The following is a 22,116-nucleotide window of genomic DNA, read 5'->3' on the forward strand; positions in this document are numbered from 1 at the left end:
CGAGTAGCAAGAGAAGAAATCCTAACTAATATTATAAGTGCTATGCTCGGAGTATCTCTGCGTGATCGAAACAGAAATGAGGAGATCCGCAGAAGAACCAAAGTCACCGACATAGCTCAACGAGTTGCAAAGCTGAAGTGGCAATGGGCGGGGCACATAGTTCGAAGATAAATAAATGAGAGTACAATGCATTTAAAGGACAACTTTTAGAAAATACAAAGAAGTATTAAATCGTGCAACGCTATCAAGGTCTGCTACAACCAATTTCTCGACGCAGTTACCAAATAAGGTGAATGTGTGACCGCTTAATTATGCCAAATAAGAGTGTCGTGAGGGATCGGCCGATACGTGTCGCAAGGTGCCTCGGGACCGTTACTTCGATAGTCGATACATACTTAATATCTCATCAATGGACATTTATTTTTCGAAAAACTTTATTAGCGAACATAATAGATTTATCTACATAGATTGAATATGCAATTTCGAATAGGGCACATGTGTGAAAATTTAAAATTAAAAAAAAAATAATTATTTTCCAAACCAGTGTAAAAATTGTGAAAGTAACTATTGTGTTACATTAATTACCCTTCGAAAATTACTAAAATTATTTATTTATTAAAATTAATCCAAATATATTATTAGACATTTTATATTTGCGAGATATTGTATGTATAGAATATGTGCCCTTTTCGAAATTGCATATTCAATGAACATTAGTATAGATTTACAAAATATTAAGTTATATACGCCATCTGATTACTTATGGGCCCCCATGATGATGGCAGGGCAGTATGCTGGTCCTATTCCCCTTCTACATGGCAATGCTTATCCTTATCCTTCAGGCCATCATTTATAAATGTTTTGTTAGACATAATTTAAATGATTTTTTGGAGTTTGACTTTTTCTCAAAATGAGAGTTTGACAGCGTTTCCCTTTTGAGACAAACTGTCACTGAAAAGCTGTAAATTTAATAGTTACTAATAATTCAGTTAGATAAATTGTTTACGCATTAATTAGGTATGGGCTTAATCTAGATAAACACCCCCCTAGTCATCTAATATAAGCAATAAGCAAGAAAGTTGTGACCGAAATAGATGCTACAAATAAAATCGATTAGATTTTATTAAAATTGAATATGAGTCAGCGTTTCCCGTTTAACACTTCCGTTTATCATCTAACTCAACGAATAGGATGTTACTGAAATATTCTGTTCCAGTTACAACGTTCAGTTCATCCCCTGAACAGTTCTGTGAAGGCCGAAGCGATACATAACGGCAACATTGGGCGCCCAATTTACGGCCTCCGGTGATCGTAAAACATCTCAAACATAAATCAATCAGCAATAACAAAAGATCCGACGCAGCAATAAAGAGATCGCTACCCGTGAACATGCGCCAGTTACCTCGGCGGATTAACGATTAGTCACAACGAAACTTTCCAATATCGAGCGAAGTTCGCGCGACCTATTGACTCGGCTGATAGATGCGAAGGTCACTATCTAAATCCTTCCACCGTCCTGCGTTGGTGCACTGGGTGGGGTGACGCGGCGTCTGCGGTGACACTCGCTCAGTCGCGCCGTATCCGTGAACTTGGCCTGGTCCGATCACCCTGGCCCCGAGGCCTTATCAGAGGCGCCGCCCGCGGCCTATAATAGCTGGGCCGGCGTCTCCCTTTGCCTCCAGATTGGACTGTGACTCCGGCAGACATGTTCCGCGCCTTGTGTCTCCTCGCTGTGCTCGCTGTCGCCAGCGCCTGCAAACCCTGCAGTGAGTTCCCTGCCCCATTATACTAAGAGTCGAAGTATCTCGTATCACTTAGCCATGTGAACGCCAGTGTTTGATCCGACGCTATGTAGAGCAGGTTGTGTATGAGATTGTGTATAGTTGTTTACGATTGTGATGTGTGTTAGGTAAGTCGTTACATTTTTTATTTTTAAACTTGCATAGTTTTCCTCCCACTCGAATTTATCGATCGCGTAATCAAAATTAAAAGGAATAGTAAGTATAAATACTACATAATCGAAATTTCATTCATTAATTTTACATAAAAAGTAAATTAACAATTATAATTTAAATTAACACATAATCCAATAATATTTGGAAGTATCATCAACATTTTGTTTGTAAACACTGAATTTTTTATAACATCTGAGTGACAAAGGAGTTAGTAAAAATTTACAGCCTATCCTACAATACGCACGAAAAACAGTTATAGTGCCTTAATTTCAGATGAAGCTTTGATGTAACTTGAAAGAGATTTATTTATTGTTATTGTTTTCTATGAAAAAAAAATATTGTTCTCGTTTATGTTTATTGTTCAAACACGATCATCATTCCCCTTTTTTAACTGAAACAGACGAGTAAACATTACATTACAAAAGTATTTGTAAACTACAAATAAACGTATCAAAGTAAGCAATAAGCAGAGGTTAAGCAACAAATGTACTACTATATTTTCATTCTGAAAGCACTCGAAATTCAAAAGGTTTCGGTTCCTAGAGTTATGTCATGGTGTTAGCACACCTTCTAGTGCTTTAGAGAGTTCTACTGTTGTAACAATAAGTGTAAAGTAAGCAGTAAGTAACATGTCATCACTTAGCTCGCGATACACAAGCACCCTATAATTTATGACTATAAAGTACGTAAGGTACACTGTTTACATCTTTGATTAACATGTGTGCATGTCATGCAAGAGAGTGTGGTCAATTTTGACGGGATGCTTACGTGTAAAAGAATAAATTGTTACTTTAGTAAACTAACATACGGCTGTCTAATTTTTGAATCATAAAGCGTATTTCCGAGAGATATCCGGATTCCGAGATTAGGAGAGCCGTGATAGCCCAGTGGATGACCTCTGCCTCTGATTCCGGAGGGTGTGGGTTCGAAACCCGAAATCGGGCGTGCACCTCCAACTTTTTAGTTGTGTGCATTTTAAGAAATAAAATATCACGTGTCTCTAACGGTGAAGGAAAACATCGTGAGGAAACCTGCATACCAGAGAATTTTCTTAATTATCTGCGTGTGTGCAGTCTGCCAATCCGCATTGAGCCAGCGTGGTGGACCTAACCTAACCTAACCATTCTTAGAGGAGACTCGAGATCAGCAGTGAGCCGAATATGGCTTGATAACGAACGAAAGCGTATTTGGAACCCATTATTTTCTTTTAATCGATGCCAAAGTACATTTTAAAAGTTTCATTTCCATAATATATTTCAAAAGTAGAAACATATACAATAGATTGAATATTTGTTTAAATAAGTAGCAAGTGAACCAGTGCGGGCATGTAAATTTGTATCCAGTGTTTCATAAAATTTTATATATCGTACTTAAACATGCTTCTATTTCTTATCAAGCTCCTTCTGAAAGTCTTCCACGATCTCTCGGGCTATAGGTACACTGTAGTTTACGTGGGTTTACATAACCATAGGAGAACGTAAGTAGCAAATTGACCTATTTTTGCTACTTACCACTTATCTGTTTCCCAACACTTGATAAAACACTCTTATTTATCTGTTTTCGTAACAAAGTTTCGTAAATAAACCAATCTCTAATCTTCGTATGGAGATACTTTTTTTATTTTTTTTAGTTTACTTCTGTCATATTCATCATAATTACCTACTACTAACATTAGCTTAAATCTGTTCTCAACATACATACGAGAAGTAGCGTAAAATTAAACGTTTAGCAATATCTAATACTAGCTGACGCCGCGCGGTTTCACCCGCGTGGTTCCCGTATCCATAGAAATACGAGGATAATATATAGCCTACTAGCGGACGCCTGCGACTTCGTCCGCGTGGAATTTAGTAGTTTTAACAAACAAATAAACTCTTGACTAAAATAAAAAATAATGTAATGTCCCATTCAATATCATAACAATAATCAAAATTACGAATAGACACGATAGAAAAATAGAGGTCAAAACGAAAATCTGAAATAGTCTTTAGACTGAAAGTTGTTCGATATGCTTTTAAAACTTTTTGTAAATCTTTGAAAATTAACTCAAAACCATAAATAAAATACCGACAGAATATTAAACACTAAGGTTCCTAAGTGCCGTAAGTGTAATTATACTGGTAGCAAATAAATTACATTTGATTACTTTCTTTTGTGGGTTATTATATATACAGTAAGTTCGTCCGAAGCTCCAATACATTATTGATATTGTCGAGCTTTATACATAATGGTGCGTTCAGCCTAGCGTTGTATACCATCTTTCACTGCGTGATGTGGGAAAAGGAATATGTGTAAAGAATGTAAAAAGAAAGTCCTCAAAATGTTGAAATCCGAAAAAAGTGGACAGTTTTTGGCAACTTCCTTGAAGAAGCTACAAAAGGAGAAGAAGGAAACGAGGTGGAAGGCAACATAAGAAATGGACAAAAGTGATACCGACAGGCGAGAATCTACTGCAAAGGTGGCTTATGTATAAAAAAAATTATTAGGTATTTACAATGTTGGAATCCGAAAAAAGTGGATAGTGGACAACTAGCTTGAAGAAAGTATAAAGGAAAAGGAGAAGCAGAAAAAGAGGAGGAAGGCAACATAAGAAATGGACAGAAGTATTACCGTGTTATATAGGCTGAACGCCGGGTATATAGGCGTATATAGTCAGGGGCCGGGTGGGCCATGCCCACCCTAGAATGGACCTGTGCCCACCCTAGGATACTGGGCTATCGATAGGGAGTTCTATTATGATACTAATAATAGACTTCATATCAGGGGGCCAGGCCCACCCTAGGAAATAATCCTAGATACGACAATGGCCGGGTACAAGGCTTACAGGATGACAGGAGAGGTTTAGCCAGTAAGAGTCCGGCACTACCTATTCGGATGTCCATGAGGATTTCCCTCCAGAAAAAAGACTACCGTTGTAAGTCCTAAAAATCAGAATAATCCATTATTAAACCCGATGCGTATTGTGGTTGTTAGCATATAAGACGTAGATGTAACAGCCTAAGTAGTTATTATTTCTACCATACCAAGTAGCACCCTTTCACAAAACACTATAAAACTCGATTGATTATTGTGATAACTTTGGCTTAAATTGTACTTCGAATGTTAGGAACATAGCAAAGGTATATAACCATAAAAGCGTCAATCGAGTCTTTACTCTTTAGTGGAACGAGCAAAAGAAATTAAGCTCACACACACACAGTTTACAACTATCGCGTAAGTGTTACAACTATGGATGATTCACGTAATGTTATCTTTCCATTTTTTACTGTTAGAGGCTCTCTGACTTGTGATTGACCTTATTGATTTTAAACAATAAGAAACGAAGACTACGAAAATAACCGTAATCTAAAAAATATTTAAAAGCAAGGCGTGGATAAGATAGAGAGCCGTGATAGCCCAGTGGATATGACTTCTGCCTCCAATTCCGGAGGGTGTGGGTTTGAATCTGGTCCGGGGTATGCACCTCCAACTTTTCAGTTGTTTGCATTTTAAAAATTAAATATCACGTGTCTCAATCGGTGAAGGAAAACATCATGAGGAAACCTGCATACCAGAGAATTATCTTGATTCTCTGCGTGTGTGAAGTCTGCCAATCTGCATTGGGCCAGCGTGGTGGACTATTGGCCTAACCCCTCTCATTCTAAGAGGAGACTCGAGCTCAGCAGTAAGCCGAATATGGGTTGATGACGGAAGGTGTGGATATGTTATTCTGTCCAAATAAGTATATATATTTTTTAAAGGTTAGTTCCCGTTCCCGTAGGAATACGGGGATAAAATATAGCACATACTCGTAGCACTTTGGAATAGTGTAGCTTCTCAACAGTGAAACAACTTTTCAAATCGGTTAAGTAGTTTCAGAGCCTATTCAATGCAAACAAACAAACAATCATATCTTTCCTCTTTATAATATTGGTATAGATAATTGATCAAAAAAGCGTAACGTTAAAACAGAAGTAGGCTATGAAATAATTTAAATGCGATTAAGGGATATCCAATACATACAATTTCTATAATTTGCATGAATTTTTTTAAAGGAAATGTAGAAATTATTAAAATTCTAAATATGTTTACATGCGGGTTTCATATTTTATTCACGTTTTACTCATGATTTTAATTTAAATTTGTTTACAGTTACACATGTCTAATTTAGTTTAAGTTTTAACTAAAACTCTAGTCAATTTAACATTCTTTCCAGCTTGTTATTCATTTATTTATCTATTTGATATTGGCTGTGATTACATAATTCTTTTTCGTTAATTTTCTAACAGGTGTACTTAAAATATTGAAAAAAACAGAAACTGCTATAAATTTGTAAAAATTAGCAATAACTTTGACATATATGCATTTTATGAGCAATTCTAATAAATAAACGGCAAAATTATTCTATACTTGTACTTATATAAACATTTTTCTTCCGGTCATCTGGCCAAATGACTAAACATACTTCTTTTAAGTCTTGGCGTAAAGTAGTAAAACTTTTGAATATTTTTCGCAAGTGTGTTAAGTGTTCCGGATATTTGTTCAGCGCATTGTTGAGGTTATAATCTATTCCGCGCAAAATGTTGACATTGTACGATTTGAAAAGAAAGATCTTTGAAAGGCCTCGTCACTTGAAAAGATCAAATATTATTATGATGAAACAAATAAAAGAGCAACTGCTGAGCTTATTGTCGGGATTAATTTGTTGTTCTTCTCAGCAGGACCTGCCTTCTGTACCGGTGGTAGTGTCTACAAATGGTCAAATTTGGCGTTTCAAAAGTGCTTGTAAACTAAGGCCGATTTCACTATCTATTGATACTATATCATATATATGCACCTCCAACTTAAATATCATGTGCTTCAGACAGTGAGTCTCCTTTAAGAATAAGAAGGGTAAGGCAAAACATCGTGAGGAAACCTGTGTGAAGTCTGCCAATCCGCTAATAGTCCACCACGTTGGATTGGATGCGGATTGGCAGACTTCACACAGGTTTCCTCGCGATCTTTTGCCTTACCCTTCTTATTCTTAATCTTAAAGGAGACTCATGCCCAACAATGAACAAATTTGGGTTGCCAATGATGATGAAACAACAAAACTTACTTTTAGACTAACCTGCACTTGAATGGTGTAACGGGACATAGTTTACTTGAAATAAACGAATTTTGAATTTTTAATAAGATAATCGCAATACCGAATATAGGTCAAATGCACAGACTAATAAAAGTTGACACAAATGAGCTACTTTAGGCGACTTTATGACATTTACATTTCCTCCTTATCTCGGAGAAGACGCAAAACTGTCAGTCGTGATCTTAATCATTAACACCTGATGATAATCTTAACTTACGATAATTCACGATCGTTACTTAAGATAACTTCATTTACCTTACACACCAACCTACTTTTAAATATTATTATCTCAACTTTGTTTCCCAAAAATTGTTCAAAATCAAAATTAATTTATTTCAAGTAGGTAGGCTTAGTTTACAAGCACTTTTGATACGTCAAGGTTGACTAATTATGCTGGTTCTACTGAGATGAAGTTATTAAGTTACTAAACTCATTACAGATTACTATTTTCGTAAATTTTAGTACTACGGTTTTTAAACCGAAATAAAAAATAATTTATTTATTTATTCATATATGACAAAGTTTATTTATTCATATAAGGGATGCAGCAGGTACATGACCTTGTAGATCCAGTACTTAGACTTTGTAACTTAGGATCGCGAGGTCCTGGGTTCGACGCGGTTCGGGCTGTGAAATAATGCTTATCTTTAGGCCACAAAATTTCAGTAGCTGTATCAAGTTGGGAAGTTGATAGTACAATACTGCCTTGCAAAAATAGGCTGATTTAGTAACAGTTGAGATATTGACCACCATTTGAATTATTCTTTCTTCTTTAATGTGGTATCTCCTTTTCAAATAATATAGTTAGGTATAAAAATAAATATTAAAAAGTCATGCACAACACTAACTTTAGACGTCCTTGTATGTTCTGTTTAAGTAGATAACTTAAAAATGCATTCAGTTTCTTTATCATTAACCTACTTCAGTGCAGTAAAATTGCAACGTTCACCTACAAATTCCGTGTCACACTAAAGTACAAACCAATATTTTCAAATTGGACGGGGACATCTTCAATTTCTTCGACGTACTTAACACGTTAACCTCGAATTGTATGTTGTTCGCAAAATCAATAAAAACAAAAGAATGCAGCAGACCAAGTTCTTTCGATCAATTTCCACCTACTCATTGACCAAGTTTGCCAGATTAGAGACAGTTTGGAAAATTTTAGTTTTTTGCTCATCCTGAGATCCGATCAAGAATCACAATCCCATAATTGGTGAAATATTTTCTTAAAAATCAATCATATTTATCACAAGCCAATTTGTAAATTACCTAGTCTACCAAAATAAACAATAAGTTACTGGTTCAATTTTATATTGTTCTAGAGTTTTCCCTAAATTAAGGTGCGTAGGGTTCGACGAGGCAACATCAGGGCAAATTGTGGTAAAAAAGTTATAAGTCCATAATTAAAAGACATTAAATATTATCTTCTTATTGTACTTTATCATAATCTTTTTCTTGTATGTGTTAAGAAGTGTTGAAATCCTCATACCCCAAAATTTTATCACTAGATCCATGCCTTATAATGAATCAATCGACAATGTTGCTAGTAGGCACTTTAGATCGAATCACATCGATCCCATTTTCTTTCTTTAGTATAATAATATATGTATAATTATTTATTCTTTGTTAAAGAGCTAAATTTATTGCAGATAAGTTTAGTTAATATAGGCTGTGATGGACCTGCTAATGCATAGCTTTAAGCAATGTGTTAAAAACATTTACTTAGTCGAGGCTACTACACCATTGATGAGTGTCTTAATGATAAAGATGCTTGGAGGTCGATAGATCAGCTTCCACCTTCACCCAGGAAGTAAAACTATAATAAATTGTAATGTTGCCATCAATTTTTAAAAGAGCAGCTGTTGAGTTTCTTGCCTGTTTCTTCTCAGCAGAACCTGCCTTCCGAACCGAAGGTAGAATCTTTACAAAGAGTCAACTGACATATAAAGTGCTTGTAAACTGAGCCTACTTGAAATAAATGAATTTTGAATTTAATATCATTTCATAATACGAGATGAACTGCAGTCCATGCATATATCAATTCGACATTTGGCCTACATCGCTTTTACTTGTACATGAATAAAACTCAATATATTCTCACGTCACAGTTTCTTACATCTTCGCACACCACAGTTACCGTAAGACGGTAATCTTTAACAAGTTGTAATTTTGTACAACGCTGCACGTCGTCCCAAATATTCGCGCGTAATTTAAAATGATTATCGACCTGTCCATCGGTGCTTCGAATACGATAACTTATGTGTATTGTTCAATGCCAAATCCAAATAATGTCAAGGGAAATGCATCACCTTTTTGCAAATGCATAAAGCTTGTTATAGCCAAAGCCAGACTTTCTTCAATTTATAAGCTGAAAAGTTAGCCCACACTTTTATTATACGCAAGTATAATACAGAAGTATGGGCCCCAAAATATGGCTTCGTTCCAAGATCCAGATCTATAATCCATCAAATAAAAAGCTTGATGTGGGAAGAAAAAGCGTCTCCCTAGTTTTCACACCTTTAGCAGTCTTGGCAACTTTCGAAAAACACTGTTATAGATTCAACGTCTGTAGTGGAATTAACTAGAGGAGGAAATGAAAACACTAATATTATAAAGCCGAAAGTTTGTGTGTGTGTAACCGTGTATGTTTATTCCTCCTTTACGCTGCGGCTTGCAAATCGATTTGATTGAAATTTGGAATGGAAATAGATTTTGTTTTGGATTAACACATAGGCTACTTTTTATTCCGGGAATAAACATGGTTCTCGTGAGATTTGCGATAGTCAGAATTTTGAAAAAAAACCTATTTGCGATTTTTTAGGGTACTTTAATACGTACAGACTTCTAAAGTAACAGCCTAGGGTACACATTGATGGAGTAAATATCGAACATGTCAATGATACTCGGAATCTAGGATTACGTATCGATGAGAACTTGCGCTTTGAGAACCACTTAATCGATCTTGCTCGGAATTGTTTTTACAGACTAAAAGTACTATATAGTATTCGATCCTTTATTAGCATTAAACTTTGTGACACATTAATACTTTCAAAATTTAGTTATTGTTTTACTGCATATGGCCCATGTCTTCTACAAAAGTCGTGGCGATTGATTCAGCGAGTTCAAAACGCTTGTGCTCGTTTTTGTTTCACCGTCCCGCCCAGATCACACATCACCCCATTTTTAATTAATAATAAAATATTAAATATGAAACATAGGTATCCGTATCAGCTATTAGTAGGCACTCTTTTATTTGGTGTTGTCAAAACTAAAGAACCTCCATATTTATACAGTAAGCTAGCTTGGCGGGAACCTAGCTATGGTAAGAGGTCTAAAGTACCACCTTTAATAATGCCACAGCACAGGTCTACAGCATTTCGTGGCAGTTTTAAATATCTTGCCACAAAATATTGGAACAACATCCCCCCACCTATTCGGGAGGTAAAATCTAAATTTACTTTTAAGAAAAATTTTCGATTGTATTTGTTAGATTGCCAAAAAGCAGACTGTGGCAATTATTAATTATTAATTAATAATAAACAACTAATTCTATATATTTTTTTCCTTTTTTTAAAATTTTTCTTTTCTTTTGTGTTTGCTAGCTATTGAGATTAAATTTTTTTTTTGTTCTTCTGAGATTACACTACTGTATTTTTAAACTGTATTTTGTTTTATTTTATTAGTTATATAATTATTTTGTGTTCTGTTCTTCCCTCCTAAGGGTCTGACAGAATACCAGCGTTGTGGGTACTGATGTACTCACAACAAATTTTAGCTGAGTCAGGTCCATTTTTTTGGCACAACATATTTTCTATATATATATGTATTAGTTTTAAGTTATTATTACGATGTAAATCTATTAGTTTTAAGTTATTATGTAGTTATGTGTTGTGTTAACAAATAAATGATTTCTATTCTATTCTATTCTATTTAAAGTTATCACGGCTGAATCTCCATAGCCTATCATGTTGATCAATTGTAGAAGCATGGGCTGAGGAACTTTTAGGTTCTTAGGCTCTATATCATATTCAGGTCTCTAGAACACAGGACTAACGGGGTAGTTAATCATAACCTGTGTCTCCTTTCCAGCGTGCGGGGTAGCGCGCGGCGCTCGCGTGGTGGGCGGAGGGGCAGTTACCCCGGGGGAGCTACCCTGGTTGGCGGCGCTGAAGAGGGACGGCAAACTCATCTGTGGCGCCACCGTCGTCGCGCGCGACCATCTCCTCACCGCCACGCATTGTGTTTATGAGTAAGTACATATCTTCATCAACATCATTGTCATAGATAAGACACGATATTCTTAGCGCGTCTACAGCCGAATAAAATAAAAGATTATTCTTCTAACATTCCAATGAACTACCCTTCATAATGCAATTTGATTCTTCAGAAACAGCGATCCTGATTTAATTTTTCTTACAACGTGCTAAAAGATCATTCATGTTAAAAGATCTTAACTGAATTATCATAACAGACAAGTACCTGTACGTTTATGTGTTTTTTATTTTTGTCTTATTTATGTTTAGTTTGTCTTCTATGAAGCACAAACGCGTAGGTGCATAATAGCCAACGGTAGAAATGACTGCATTTCGAACAAACGTATAAGAATTTGGGGCAGTACTTTTGAATTGTGACCTAAATTCTTTGCGTGGGCCAGAAATCAAATTGCCAATATAACAACCATTAAAAGCCTTCAAAGAGGATCTTTTATTCCCGGGACAGTATAAATTCGGCATTACCTCACTTTCGGCGCGCCCGTACATTGAGACTTAACGGCACACTGACAATAATTTAAATATTTTGACACGTGTGATTTATCAATGCATTCGCTTAAATTGTCATCATTAAACATTATGAGCGTTTTCAATAAACATGTTAATGATTTAAACTTAAAATAACATTGTAATAAGCTTCCTATCAGACAAAATCATCGACTTTAGAAAATGACCGTTGATTCTTTTACAGTATTGTTTACTTTGTGCTCGGGAATATTTCCCATAACTTCAAAGTTCAAAGGAAGCAGATGCCAATCATAATTTGAAGTAAATAACACAGCTTGACGTAATCCAAGATTTAGGACCGGTTTAACCACCTGATGATAATCGTAATTATCGGATAACCTTGATTTAGGCCTTTTTATTTAATGTAAGACAAAGACAAAACTTGAGAATAGATAATTATCAGAAGTTAGAGAAATCAGCCCTAGATTTTTAAATTAGTGACGTTTAAAGAGGAGAACTCGTAAAATGATGTTCTACTCTTTCCCTGTAGCAGTTTTACCAGCTTTAGTGATTTAGGATTTAATGTCGTTACGGTCGATAATAAAAGCAACGCTCAATACAGTAATTGAAAGATTTGCAAACAATGGCATATTTGGGTGGATGAGCCTCTTGACACCTGACGAACGAAAGTGAATAATTGTTGTTGGCTGTGAGCAAACTTTGGTGAAATAGAAATTGATGTTTATTTTAACATATTTTAAATTGTTTGCACCTAAGCACATACTTATGGACTTTCAAACATAAAATAAAAGAGAGCCCAGAGATACTCTGACAGATACCTTGATTAGTTAAGAGGTCTCATTCAAACTCCTGTTTGAAATGTTATAGAAATATTTCGAGATATGCATAAAGTTAAAAAGATCTCAGAAATACTCCACGGGATAATGATCAAAGACGTACACATTCAAACATAATGAAAGATCTTAGAGATATATACTTCTGCAAAAGTAGATTGATAGAGTCTCAATGGTTTATCAATTGAAGGGTAAGATACTTAGGTTAATACCTAACGTCTGAAAAACACACCTCATTTTTTTAAAGAAACCAAAACGGTAAGTCAGAACACACTTTTATCTGTAAAATTTCACTAACGGCTTTGTTTTTTAATAAATATCGTCAATAATTATGGACAAAAAAACAGAAACTTAATTTATTTAACACTTCCACGGAGACATTAAAATCCCACACGGACACCGAATACGTATGTTTGTCCCACTGACCGGCATATTCTTTAAAAAAGTGCAGTATGACATTATTATCATAATCTCTAAAGTCTGCAAAAATGAAAAACTTGCCAAAATATTAATGCTCGCGGACACTTTCATCTCCGTTTTCAACAATTTAGTAAATAATCACTCTATGACTATGACTGGATATTTGCACCTACATATCTATTACACGGTGGATAAATAATATGTGGTGATATTAATCAAACATTAGATGCCTACTTTTCAATATTTCTTTCTCGTAACGTAGAAAAGGTTAAAGACTAAAACCAAGCTTTCTTTAGTCAGTCACTTATCTTGTTACAGACTATTTCACGTCACTTATTTACCTCTAATTATGTTTTATTTATATTAGACAAACAACCTATAAAATAGGAGTAAGCATACCATTACGATGTTTTCTACTCGTACCCTGCGTCTAACGATCTGAGTCACCCTCTGTCATCATATCATCCATACTTAGGTCCTCTTTCGAACCAAACCAAAGATAGTAATTATCTTTGCAAGCTTTTCCCACACTCTGTCTCTCAGGTCTGAGTTACCTGTATTGTCGTTTTTTGAGAGGTGGCGAGGTAAACTTACACATCGAAAATATTTAACACCAATAAATTTATCCTGTGTCCTTACACTAATAAATCCTAATATAAAGACGTGTAATTTTAACACACAATGAAACATCGATTCTATTTTGTATGTTCATGTTTAACGTGATCATATATTTTTCACATAGGGGTAACCTCTAGCGAGGTAGGTCCTAGTAAAGTAAAAAATAATAGAAGGTAATTAATTGGTCTGAGTTTTCCCACGTCAAAAGACAAACTAATACAAAATGTTTTTTCTAATCTCTTCAACCATCAAATCAAAAATCAGTAAAATTTTCTAACAGTTATTTAATACAATTATATTTCCAGTACAACCTTTAAAAAACAGACTACAACACAAATAAGTGCCGTAATATTCTCGCGAATTCCTTGTAACCTACTGACGGTAAAGATAATGACACTCATAAAGAGAAGGACGATAGTAATTAGGGTGTTTAAATCGAATGCCTCGGCGAAACGGTACCGTAATAAATTGAATTAATATTAATTTCCCCATTCAAATATGAGCAAAGAAGGTTACGCTGGTTCGATGAATTAAAATAATTCGGTCAACAGTTTCATTGCAATGAAAGCACAATTAAATGTTATTGTTTTAGTTTAATTTAAAAATATCGACAATGATTTTATTGGGCCATTTTTAACGTGCAAAGAGCTTTCTCTGCGTTTTATAATTGTGAAAATTGCAAGTTCAAGAGTTATTGCGCACGCTATGTAAAATCGATCACATTACGCAATAATTTGACTTTCAAAACAGCCCTTTGGTACTAGTGACATACTTTGTGTGTGAGATCTGTGACCTCTGGCACAGTATGGCTCCTTCCAGTTGTGCAACTGACCCCAACCGCAATATGCATACAAAACATTTTTACAATGTTGTCTCATCTTGTGCAAAGATGTATTGTCTCAACATCTTAAACAAGACGTAAATTTTGCAACTTCTACGAAAGATGTCATTTAAAATATGATGGAAATTTTTACTTAACACAGATCAAATGTCTTGGATTTCAATATTACGTGGATACATCTGTCTGAGTAATTGGAAAATTGCACAAAGTTAGTGAATATAGAAAATAATTATATACAAAATATAAAATACCTACAGTCACGCAATTCGATTTATTGTATGCCAACATAACTGATATATAAGATAATGCTACTAATTGACTTAAATATAATGATAAAAATGACTTATTTTTAGTAATATTAATCTATTGGCACCTCTAACGAATAGTCAGATAGACCTCCTGATTGCTCCTCAAGCTTTACTCTAAATAAGATGTTACGAGTAAAGCTTGTCGAAGAATGGAACATAAATCTAAATAAAGGTATAAATCTTCTTAATAGCAAAACTGGGCACGAAATAAAAAACCAAATTGATTATTTTAACGATGCTATGTAATACGTATATCAAGAGAAGAAAGTTTTATTAAGAACGACTCAGCGGATAATGGTAATAAAATCTGTAAAGAAAGCAATGTGTCAGCCTTTATAATTTTAAATATACTTATTTAATAAATATGTAAACCTTTTTATACATTTTTTATTATACTCTTACTTAAGTACACACAGATTTTCATATAACATTATACTGAAAATAGCTTTCAAATTTATCTCTAATTCGTTTAATTTTTTTGTAACTGTAGGTTATGGCCTTAGCTATAAGTTTTCTTTTAATTTGATTTAGATCATTATAATGTTTATGTTTTTGTCGATCTATGTGAACTCAGTGAAGTCAAGGTCATAACGAATTGGGTCTAGGTCGGTCGAGTATGTGCCGACGCATCTTTTCGACGTTTCGTCACGGCTCCACAATTTGCCTCGCTCGTACACCGTGCTTTGAATTCATAATTAATGTCTTCTAAGACTCTTATTTTAAAATATTTGTGTTAAAAAGCATATTTGTTTACGTCCTTATTTATGGGAATTTTACTGATTTATACCTAAATCTTTTTGCATAAATCAGTAAAATTAAAAATTAAAGTCTAATTTCGTTCAATTAGTGAAAATTACGTTCATTTTGAATCATACGTCGATAAATTAGTATTTTTTTTTTTGTTATTTTAGTTTAAATTAGCTATAAAAGGTTTTATGATTGTATAGCTTAGGTATAGCAGCGGAAACTCAGAGGACCCTCTCAAAACGTATTTTTGTACCCTTCAAAAAAATTAAATTAGGGGTATTTGTAATTTTAGGTATATTATTAATTAACAGTGGACCAGTGACGGATTTTTTAATGTGTTATATATTGTTCTTAAAGAGATATATTAGATGGTTTTCCTCATTACACTTGCCTTTCACCTTTTTAATTATCCTAATAACTGTTGTATAACGGCGCTGATTTTGTAACATTGTTATGATCAATATTTGCTTGACACTCATAAATATCTAATTCGCTATAATTCATTCTGAATCACATCAATCACAGTTTATTGCTTAATTAACCAGTTTTGCAAATTACGTATCGAAAAGGAAATTGCTATCGAAACTTAGGCGTAGTAAACTGACCGTGATTCTATAGAAAATTTAGAAAAGCGAAAGTTATTACCTCAGTGCACTTTTAGCAGAAATTGTGATTACACAAAATCAAATTACTGAGAAACTATTTTGTTTTTCTGTAAAAGAAAAATAAAATCAGTTCAAAAATGAAAGTTGAGCTTGCCATTCTAAGCATATTTTAAGACTTTAGAAAAGTATCGTTTTAAACTTGTTTACGTCAGTGGTACTATCTAAATAAATAAGTAAAAAAACACGTTTCTTTATCCAATAATAAAGATTTGATATCAAGAGATATATGACAAATTTAAATAAGATTACATAAAAATGTACTATAAATACAAGAATATGAATATTAATGAATTAATTAAAGAATAAAAAAGCTATGAGATTCACTAACACGATGCGCGTACGCAGACTGTCTGTCTGGTATAATAAAAAGTTTGAATAGAAGCAGTAGATGTACAGGATGTCCCGAAATTAATGGATAAAACTCAAATGGTAGATACACCACCTGAATCTAAAAGTAATTTGAATAGTTTTGAAAAAATCCCTTGGGAGTTTTATTTTTCGGATTTTTCAAATTTTTTCTATCTTGAATCAGTTTTTTCAATGCTGTAACTAATATTTTAAAGATCTTATTTTTGTTAAATATTTGCAATGTACTATGATACTATTTTTATAAATAATCTTTTATTTGTTTTGTAGAAAAAGCTTTGAGTGAATTAAATATTTTTCATTCATTAAGATGACCTGATTTAAAAAAATGACCATCATTTTTTAAAACTTGTACACTTATCGAGGTTTGTAAATTGGTATAAAACTTGTGTCTACTGTTTTTTAGTTACAAAATTGCTAGGAAAATGTAAGTCAGAATGAATTTTCAATACAAGATTTTTTTTAAAGTTCATTCCATTCTCATTCCATCTTGTATTGCAAAATAATTTACAGTTTGTGCCTGTTTGATTAAAAAATTGCTTGCATTATTTGTAAAAAAAAGTGTAACTTGATCAGCCTAGAGATTTTTTCAAAACTATTCAAATGAGTTGTAGATATCTAGGTGGTTTATCAATATTTTGTGTTTGATTCATTAACTAGCTGACGCCGCGTGGTTTCATCCGCGTGGTTCCCGTTCCCGTAGGAATACGGGGATTATATATAGCCTATAGCCTTCCTCGATAATTGGGCTATCTAACACCTAAATGAATTTTTCAAATCGGACCAGTGGTTCCTGAGATTAGCGCGTTCAATCAAACAAACTCTACAGCTTTATTATATTAGTATAGATTAAGGAACATACTGTATAATATTAAAAAAATACAAAAATCTATTAAGCGTATTGATAGTAAGTAAAGATTTTTTTTCCGCAGAGTGGAAGCGTCTCGCTTGACGGTGCTGGTGGGAGAATTTGACGTGAACAAATCGAGATCGGACGGCTTCCGAGTGGCGCACGTGTTCCAGCATCCGGACTTCAACCGCTATACGTACGACAACGACATCGCCGTGCTGAGGCTGGCGGAGCCTCTGCCGGATCATCTGTTTAGACCAGCGTGCTTGCCGAGTAAGATTGATTTTATTACATCTCGAATCTCTTCTTCTTCGATTTCTATGAGGCGTTTTTATGTCATTTTGGAATTAAGACTTTTTTTATTGTTTACAAGTTAGCCCTTGACTACAAACTCACCTGATGGTAAGTGATGATGTAGTCTTAGATGGAAGCGGGCTAACTTGTAAGGAGGAGGATGAAAATCCACACCCCTTTCGGTTCCTACACGGCATCGTACTGGAACGCTAAATCGCTTGGCGGTACATATTTGCCGGTAGGGTGGTAACTAGCCACGGCCGAAGCCTCCCACCAGCCAGACCTGGACCAATTAAGAAAATTTCAATCTGCCCAACCGGGGATCGAACCCAGGACCTCCGTTTTGTAAATCCACCGCGCATACCACTGCGCCACGGAGGCCGTCAAAAGACTAATAAATATATAAATGACGTATATAGGTACAACATAATGTCGTTGATGACAAGGTACCTCTATTGCTTTCAGACTCCTTGTTTTCTAGTCAAAACAATAATAATTTATGATATCTACCTACGTAATTTGTAATATTTACAACAATTTCTTGATCCCTTTGACAAAGTACTTAATTGAATATATATTACAATCTTAATTTTATACTATAGATCGGTTCATCACAAAAGAAACAAAAATGCTTGCTTAAAATAAACAGTAACTTAACCAAAGGATATTTCCACCACGAGGGCGCACGCTTAACCCAGAAAAAAACAGATTGTTTTTTTTTTTTTTGTCACGATTTTATAACTTAATAGTGGGTCTCGAATTCGTCTCTACTTCCCTCTGTCAACTACCATTTTAAAGATAGACGCGAATGAGGAATTCTCATGCTCTTTCACTCATTTTTATAATAATATGCTTTTCATTTTACTAATCTTTGCTTTCACACGTAAGGGGCCCGAAGATATATTGTAATCAAATGCTTTTGTCACATCAAACTTTTTATTTCTAGACGATGACGATAACATATCAGGTGCTGATGCTATTGTCTCCGGATGGGGCAGTACTGTTGAAAAGGGCCCCCCATCCAATATACCCATGAAAGTAAGTCGATCTACGCTTGTATCATTACACATCGGGATTTTGAAGGTTTCTACCAACTTGCTCTCCGTGAGTTACGTCTGAGCAGGTGTATCTAATAAGGCAGACAGTTGACCGGACGATACGTCGGCGGCAATGCTAGAAGAAATCACACTGCTTGATGGTTCTACAGGCCTCTCTCCTTATAGGAGATATTAGACCTACCACGCCGCTCCAATTCGGTTTGACGGTTTGCCGCGTGTAGTTAGAAGGTAAGGAGGCAAAGAAAAGCGTATTTATCGATCGCCGTTTACTGTTTAAAGTGGTTTAATATTACTAAATATATTGGGTTAGTAATGTGTTCTTAAGTTGTTAGTATCGACATGTGCGCGCCACATGTAGACTTACAATTTAATACGTTGTAAACTTATAGATTATCTACGAACTAAATATTAATGTGGATACGCTAATAATGATTGTACAATAATATTTATATGGATAACTACAACGGGATTAAGGTGATACCTAATGTTAAATAAACGCCAATCAGATTTTAATCATGTGAGTATTGTTGAAGTATGTACATGATTTAATATTCTCTGTGTTGTCCAGGCGGAGGTGCAGATTTGGACTCCCGAGGAGTGCTCAAGCGCGGGCTACGGGCGCCGCAAGGTGACGCCGCGCATGATCTGTGCCAACGCCCCCGACCGGGACTCCTGCAAGGGCGACTCCGGGGGCCCGCTGCTCATGGCCCAACCGCACTTCACTATTGTCGGTACGTTGAAACGAGCATGGATGAACGTGACGCCCAGACGAGGCATAGCGACTTTAACCTTTGGACTTGTATCGCACTCAAATTCACCAACCAAATTCTCTGTCGGTTTTTGAGGGGAACGAAGTAAACACACAAATCGAAAATATTTAATACCAAAAATATATCCTGTGTCCTTATACTACACACAATGACACTGAAATCGTAATACATACATGTGTAATTTGTGAAAAACACAATGAAACATCGATTCTATAGACGCAATTGGTATAGACACGTCAGATCGTGATCTTTAGCTTTTGATACAGGAGTAAACGTCTAGCGAGACAGGTTCAATTGTAATTGGTCTGAGGCAATAGCTCAATAGTATCTACATAACACAATAGGTACGGTGAAAGTCGTCTGTATGACGTTTTTAATACGTACTATTATCGTGACAAATTATTATCAAGAGTGAAACTAACTGTCATGAATATTATTTAAGCGGGTACATACCACGATAAAACGACCCAGTTGCATGGATCGTGGTCACGACGGGACGGGTGGTATGTACCCGTTTAAATAACATTCATAATGAACAACCACGAAATAAGTAAAATCATTAGAAACTAACTGTCACCCGTTCCAGGCTACGTGAAACGAACTGTAATAATAGTTAACATGTATTCATGACTGTCAGGGTTTTAAAAAAACTACTCGTTACAGGCATCGTATCCTGGGGCCGAGGCTGCGCGCGACAGGGCTACCCCGGCGTGTACGCGAGGGTGGACCGCTTCATGCCGTGGCTGAAGGTCGCGCTGCGGCACGCCTGCACCTGTCTGCCACCCTCGGCACTGGCACACTGACAGAGGCTAAACGAGGCTATACTTGCTTTCAGTAGCGCTATTCTGTAACCTTGTTTTATGTAAAACTTCTTTACGAACACTTGACTTGGGGAGAAAGGTGATGAATGCGTTATCCGAGCGATAAGAACGTGTGATCAGGTGAAGGGACGTGAGATGAACGCAGTCCTGGATTAGCCTATAAGTTATTTAAGCAATTGCTTAGGGTATCCTGTCTATGTTGGAACCAGAGATTGCCGACGAAAATAACCAGCGCATGAAAGTTAAGGCAATTTCAAAATCCGACCGTTTTAAATTGACGTTGATTGCTACAAATTCAATCAACCACGTTTTTTTGATTATTTATTTGTAGTTTACTTAAGGGTAGGGGAACACACAGGAAAAGATTGCTTAGGACATCAAATTACCTTAATCCGACACTGGAAAGGAGATAGAGTTTGACTAATGAAAGTAGAGACTGAAATCGCCTGGCATAAATAGGTTAATGAAGGCAGAACGTATGTTTCGCATGTTAGAGTAGGAGCAACAGAGAGTAGTTTTATTTTAGTCGAGTTTTGTAGAGCACACTCGTATTTTTTATAGGTACCTATAGCACACTCGTATTTTCGTTTTACTCGACAGTGTGAGTGAGAGAGTATGAGAACTCCGCATTCGCGTCTATCACTCTCTCTCTATTTCACGTTTATCTATAATACGGTAGTAGACAGAGCGAAGTAGAGACGAATCCGAAACACACTATCAAGTTATAAAATCGTTACAGAATAGCACTATATTTTTTTGTTATAGATATTTAGTTGTTCTCTTTATGTGCGCAAAATGTTGTCTACGTTTGTTAAACCTAAATATCGCTATCTCTTAAGTCGCGATGAGAGAGCGATATTTTCGATTTCACCGCTGTTTATCGAACACAATGAATATATATTTCGTCATGAGATATGTTGAAGCCTTTGGATGTAGTACATAGCAAGGTGAAAACACATTATGCCTTTATGTGTGTAAAATAAAGGAACCTCAGCACAGCAGAAATGCAAGCAATCACTGATAGATGATAATATAAAAAAAAAAGCTTTTCTAATGTTCAATTACACACCAATGTGCTTTTTCAAACGCTTGTATATGCACATTCCACAGAAGACATATGTTCAAAGCCAAATCGTCTTCAAAAAGTTGCACAAGTAAATATAGAAATCTTATAAAATAAGGCAATAGAGATGCAATTTAAAATGACCTGTACGAGTAAGTACGTAGGTAGTTATAAATTTTTAACCCTAACATTGGCATTCTGACCGAAGTAGGCACCTATTGTTGTAAAAAGAGTTAAAAGTGTTGAAGAGAGTGTTTAGTGTATGTGTACATATCAGTATTAGTATAGGATAGTAGATGTACTCAATAAGTGTAACTTTGTTGAGTACCTTTCTAAGTGCGTGTATAGCCTGACCAGCAAAATAAAAACCGCCACCATATCACCAAACTGCCGCCGTATTGTGGAAAACAAAGTTAACTGATTGCTAAAAGTGCTTGTGGCGCCACCTATCAATGTTTTTATTAAATATTTCTGGTCAGGATATATTATTTTTAACCGTTAAAACAATGGCTGTGACTTAGATGTAATACTTATTAACATAATTTTATTGTAAAGTAGATTAAAAACTATGTTTGTATTTTATTTATTAAACCTCGTATCTACCACATTATGTTACCATGATTATTATTATTTATTGTTCCTTAAAAAAACAATG

The 22,116-nt window shown here is 35.2% G+C and overlaps 1 protein-coding gene across 1 annotated transcript; it reads left to right on the forward strand.

Moving 5' to 3' along the window:
• Positions 1-1,559: 1,559 nt before the first annotated feature.
• Positions 1,560-21,549, forward strand: LOC112050355 (transmembrane protease serine 9-like). Its single transcript, XM_024088609.2, has 6 exons — positions 1,560-1,766; positions 11,158-11,317; positions 17,538-17,728; positions 18,696-18,787; positions 19,376-19,538; positions 20,241-21,549. Exons 1-6 carry the CDS (start codon positions 1,706-1,708, stop codon positions 20,378-20,380), a joined length of 807 nt encoding a protein of 268 aa, XP_023944377.1. The 5' UTR covers positions 1,560-1,705; the 3' UTR covers positions 20,381-21,549.
• Positions 21,550-22,116: the final 567 nt, after the last annotated feature.

This window comes from Bicyclus anynana, chromosome 10, assembly GCF_947172395.1.
Source record: "Bicyclus anynana chromosome 10, ilBicAnyn1.1, whole genome shotgun sequence".
Taxonomy (NCBI): Eukaryota; Metazoa; Arthropoda; class Insecta; order Lepidoptera; family Nymphalidae; genus Bicyclus; species Bicyclus anynana.